We start from the raw sequence: 5,176 nt of genomic DNA on the forward strand, positions 1-5,176 counted from the left end.
GTTGTGGCAAATGGATGTCAAGAATGCTTTCTTGCAAGGAGAGCTTGAAGATGAGGTCTATATGCTTCCACCTCCTGGTCTTGAACACTTAGTGAAGAAAGGGAATGTTTTGAGATTGAAGAAGGCTATCTATGGTCTCAAACAATCACCTAGAGCTTGGTACCATAAGTTAGGCACCACACTGAATGGAAGAGGTTTCAGGAAGTGTGAACTCGATCATACCCTCTTCACTTTGGTTACACCATCAGGTATCATTGTAATCCTTGTATATGTGGATGATATTATCATTACTGGTTCTGATAAAGCAGGTATCAAGGAAACTAAGGACTTTCTCAAATCTGTTTTTGAGATTAAAGACTTGGGAGAGATGAAATATTTCCTTGAAATTGAGTTATGTAGATCCAAGGAAGGCTTGTTCATCTCTCAAAGGAAATATACACTTGATCTCTTGAAAGATGTAGGTGCATATGGAGGCAAGGTAGCTAAGATGCCCATGGAGGATGGGTACAAGGTTCCACGTGAGGGGGAGATTGAAGATAGCAAGCCATTCCATGATCCAAAGCTTTATAGAAAGCTTGTAAGTAAGTTGATTTACTTAACCATCACACGGCCTGACATTTGTTTTGCTGTGAATCAGGTGAGTCAACATATGCAAACACCAAAGGAGCATCACTGGCGTATGGTGGAAAGGCTGTTGATGTATCTGAATGGAACTCAAGGTCTTGGTGTTTGGATGGGTTGCAACAAAAGCACTGAAGTGGTGGGCTACTGTGATGCTGATTGGGCAGGAGACCGAGTTGATAGAAGATCAACTACTGGCTATTGCACTTTCATTGGTGGGAACTTGGTTACTTGGAAGAGTAAGAAGCAGAAGGTGGTCTCTTGCTCCAGTGCAGAAACTGAGTATAGAGCTATGCTGAAGCTTACAAATGAGCTGGTGTGGATCAAAGGGATTCTGAAGCACTTGGAGATTGATCAAGCTACACCAATGACCATGCATTGTGATAACCAAGCAGCTATTCACATTGCATCCAACTCAGTGTTCCATGAGAGGACCAAGCACATAGAGGTTGATTGCCACAAGGTTAGGCAGATGATTGTGCTCGGAGTAACTTTACCTTGCTACACAAGGAGTGAAGATCAGTTGGCTGATGTGTTCACCAAAGCAGCTAGGCAGAAGACAATGGAGTCCATACATATCAGACTAGGACTCATTGATCTTTCTCCTAGCCGGAGCTGATCCCCTTAGCTATGGAACTCTCACTCTTTTTCCCTCATCAAGGTTTTGTCCCACTGGGTTTTCCTTGGTGAGGTTTTTAATGAGGAGAGTTTCATGGCTTTCCAAGCTTGACTTGTTCCATATGGTCAAGCTTGAGGGGGAGTGTTAAACTGAAGTGTATAAATGGTGAGGAAGAGTTCAGGATGAGTCTATGAAGCTAAGGAATCATTTGGGAGAAGTGGTGTAATAGTAAATAGTGCCATGACAACTATTTACTATTACAAATCGTACTATACACTGTTTGGGAGACTTGGAACACAAGTGAAGTGCAAGATCGATCAAAGGAGTAAGATAGGAGCGCTTAAGGTCTAAGAGGAAGAGTGGAACTGTTAGTGACCGTTTAAGGATAAGGTTTCTTATCCTTAACCAAAGCAAAAGCAAGACAGGCTGTAAAGAGAACTGCGCAGCTCTTCTTCCCTTGACCAGGCGTGTGTGCATTCTGAGCCATGTATCTCATTGACTTCACATGCTTTCAATAGTATCCTGAAAGCCCTAGTCTATGCTTTCATTTCCTTTATATACTGATGTATTGTCGAACTTTGAAAGCTAAGAAATAAGAAACACTTTTCTCTTAAGCTTTGCAACAATGGTTACATAATCTCTCTTTACAAACAAACTCTCTACTCGGATTCTTTCTATTTCTCTTCTATTCTCTCAATACCAATCTTATTCTCTAAAATCATAAGTTAATGATAACTTTCCTTTATGGAAATAGAAAACTAAGAACAAAAAGGTAAAATCAAAACACGAAAGAAAAGGAAATTTTAAACTCATCGAAGATGGTGGCGTGCCGATAAAGCTATCACGATGCTACATCACCAAGCCAATGCTTAATTCAGTCACATTTTTTCTTTTGCTATTAATATTTTTCTAGAAAAAAATCAGATATAAAACAGAATCGGGAACACGCCTCCCCTATACTTCTGCTAGGCAATAACTTTAGGTAACAAGCCTCCTCTACGCATCCTCAATCTTAAGATACTGGTCCGGAAGAGAGCTTGGAAAGTAGCTTGTCGTGCCAGAACCAGAATCAGGGCCAGAGCAAGACCCTTTTCCTCCATCCTTATCTTTCGTCTATGCGTCCAATCTAACTTTAATCTTAGGAGATTTGTCAAGAAGAGAGCTTAGCTCTGTAATATAGCTTCCCAAGTCATTTGTGGCTGAAACAGATCCAGAACCAGAACCAAGACTAGAGCCAGGCCCTTCTTCTCCACTCTTCTCTTTCCCTTGCTTTGTAGTCAAAGCTCCATAAAACAGTTTCAATGCAGTTTCAGTTGAGATATCATGCACAGAACTATGTAATTTCTTAAACTGGTCTCGAGTTTCTTGTTCATCGATCACCTTTTCTCTTAGCTCATCTGGGAGAAACGCCAGCGCACTTCAAAAAAGGTCAAAACAGAATATGCATTAGACTACTACTCCTGCATATACTCAGCTATATGTAACACATCACAGCAGGGCAAAGCTAATTTAGTAATAACCTGGAAACACCTCGAACAATACCAAACTTGTAGCCAGCAAGAACTGATTCCTTATAGCCGACGTTATAACCTTCTTGCGCAGCAGCTTCTTGTCCAGCAGAAATCCCATCACGGTATCCAAGCTATGATATGGAATTACCAGAAAAGCCAATCAATATATATATAAGTTTATGGGGACAGTAAAAAAATAGTCAACGTATATGCGGAAAATAATAATTTTAAAAAAGAATACCATGTGGAATTTTTCACGTCTGTTCTCAGTATCCTTTTTCATAGAGTAAGCTTCACTTGGTTCTTCATCTGAACTTCCATAAAAGGATCCATAGTCATTCTCAAGATTACCTAAAGAAAGAGATGATTCTGTTCCTGAAAAGGAGGAAAGCCAACGTTAGTAATGCATTTTAATATCCAAGACAACCGCCCTTCAGAGACCACAAAGGGACAGATATCTCACTCACACAACTGATATGAATAACAACACATAAAGTATCTCTACTAAATCTGAAACACTAAAAAAAAGTTGTGTAACAAAGCCTCAGGGCATATCATGAAATCCAGTATCACAAAAGAAGACAAAACAAAAATTTCATCACAACAGGTGATTAAGAAACATGACATATTTATTGTAAGTGAAAAGAAAACTCTACACACACTTTATTTCTGAATAGCATTCAAACCTGTTTAGAAGTGAAAATAAAAGCCTTGGCATTATCCTACGACTACGAGTGACACTTGAGTATATGTTTGATGAAAGAAATTAAAGTTGATCATTTGCAGTACGCACAAGGCTCTCCCTTTAGTAGTTATATATGATCATTCGAGCTTATCTAGCACAACATTAGTACAGATACTGTAAGGTCAGTAATAGAAGAAGAAATTTCTCTCAGACAGATTAAACTGAAACCTTATGATAACAGGAAAGGGCAAGAGACAAAAAAACCTTAAAGGTACATTAATTTACATATAACATATGAAGGTGAGATTCTCACCAGGTTTTGAAAGCTGAAAACTTTCTTCGTAAAGCTCTTTGGCGAAATTAGACGACCCATCTGTATAATCAGAAAAAATAACATTGTTTTTCTAGTCAATACAATACAGTGGGGCAGACTGAAATAAGTAGCAAAACAGTATCGATATTAACTCCGAAATTGAAAGCTAATATGGTAAAAAAAATTGGCTCTTTAGCTTAACAGGAACGAACATAATAAAATCAGAAATAGTAAAACTTGTATCGTGTAAAATAACCTTGGGGTGGCTCCATCGCTTCTACGGCGATTATATAGCAACCAAAGTAAGTCAGAGCACGTAGAGACTTCGACGGCCACTAGATCGAAGAAGAGAAAACAAACCTCTGGTTCCTAAAAGAAAAAAAAAAAAAAAAACCTCTGGTTCCGGGCATCATTATTAGAGGGACTAGACTTTGTCCCTTAGCTAAGGATTTTTTGTTTTTTTGTTTTTTTTTTGTTCAGTAAAAAATAAGGATCAGCCTTTTCCCTTCTTTTTCCTCCTCAATTCTCACATTTTCCCTCATAAGGGCTTTGCTAAGGAACATCAATAAAGTTGGTCTTAGACCATCTTTATTGATGTTCCTTAGCAAAGCATTGGAGTCCGGCCTTTGTATTTATAAAAAAAATTTCGGCCTTATGTTTCAGTGAGTACCTTTGGTGTAGTGGTTAAGTGTCTCTCCTGATTAGTATACACTCGGGTTCGAAACCAACAGATGCCAATATTTTTTTCTGGTTATTTTCGAAAATATTTTTTATATATATGTTCAAGTTTTTTTATACGAAAAGCGGCCAATTTTTTTTCTTCGCTTTTGGTCTTTCAAAACTCAAGACCGGCACCCTTTTCCGAATTTTAACGAATTTTGATTGCAAGTTTTCTGAAATTGTTCTTTTTCTTCTGTCGACCAAAGGTTTTCTTTAGAGGATGGGCCAAAGTACAACATTGGTCATTTGGGCTTAACCCCAAACGAAAATCTCTTATATATATTAAATCACAAGTTACTTAACCAATTAGATTTGGGAAAATCGCATAAAAAATTCTCAAAGTGTCACTTACTAGCACTTTAAACCTCGAAGTTTTTTCACTAACACTTTTAACCTTCAAAGTGACATTTGTATCATAAAAAACCTCTAAAGCAAAAAGTTGACCGGTTCAGCATGTAATTTTCAAAAATAATTATTTAATTAATAAAATAAACAAAATAAATAAATAAAAAATCCAAAAAAATAAATAAAAATCGAAAATTTAATAAAATTTATAAAATGAAAAAAATCAAAATAAAATTTTAGAAAATTAAATAAATATTTTTAAAATTAAATAATTTTCTAAAATAATAAAAAAAAAATTAATAATAAATAAGATTAAACTTAAATAGAGAAGAACTAAATAAAAAGTTCATAAATTTTTGAAA

At 36.7% G+C, this 5,176-nt stretch overlaps 1 protein-coding gene across 1 annotated transcript; it reads right to left on the minus strand.

Annotated features, from left to right (window-relative positions):
• Window positions 1-1,928: 1,928 nt before the first annotated feature.
• LOC108821063 (uncharacterized) lies at window positions 1,929-4,172 on the minus strand. Its single transcript, XM_018594107.2, has 5 exons — window positions 4,006-4,172; window positions 3,750-3,809; window positions 2,993-3,126; window positions 2,761-2,882; window positions 1,929-2,657 (listed from the first exon to the last, which is right to left on the minus strand). The coding sequence occupies exons 1-5, from the start codon at window positions 4,019-4,021 to the stop codon at window positions 2,354-2,356; spliced, it is 636 nt and encodes a 211-aa protein (XP_018449609.1). The 5' UTR covers window positions 4,022-4,172; the 3' UTR covers window positions 1,929-2,353.
• Window positions 4,173-5,176: the final 1,004 nt, after the last annotated feature.

This window comes from Raphanus sativus, chromosome 8 (assembly GCF_000801105.2).
Source record: "Raphanus sativus cultivar WK10039 chromosome 8, ASM80110v3, whole genome shotgun sequence".
Taxonomy (NCBI): domain Eukaryota; kingdom Viridiplantae; phylum Streptophyta; class Magnoliopsida; order Brassicales; family Brassicaceae; genus Raphanus; species Raphanus sativus.

What these genes read in the sequence shown, in the direction of transcription:
- LOC108821063 (XM_018594107.2), bottom strand. An exon ending in GACGTGAAAAATTCCACATG is followed by an intron (nt 2,883 to 2,992) that starts GTATTCTTTTTT and finishes TCCATATCATAG; the next exon opens with CTTGGATACCGTGATGGGAT. An exon ending in ATTGTTCGAGGTGTTTCCAG is followed by an intron (nt 2,658 to 2,760) that starts GTTATTACTAAA and finishes CCTTTTTTGAAG; the next exon opens with TGCGCTGGCGTTTCTCCCAG.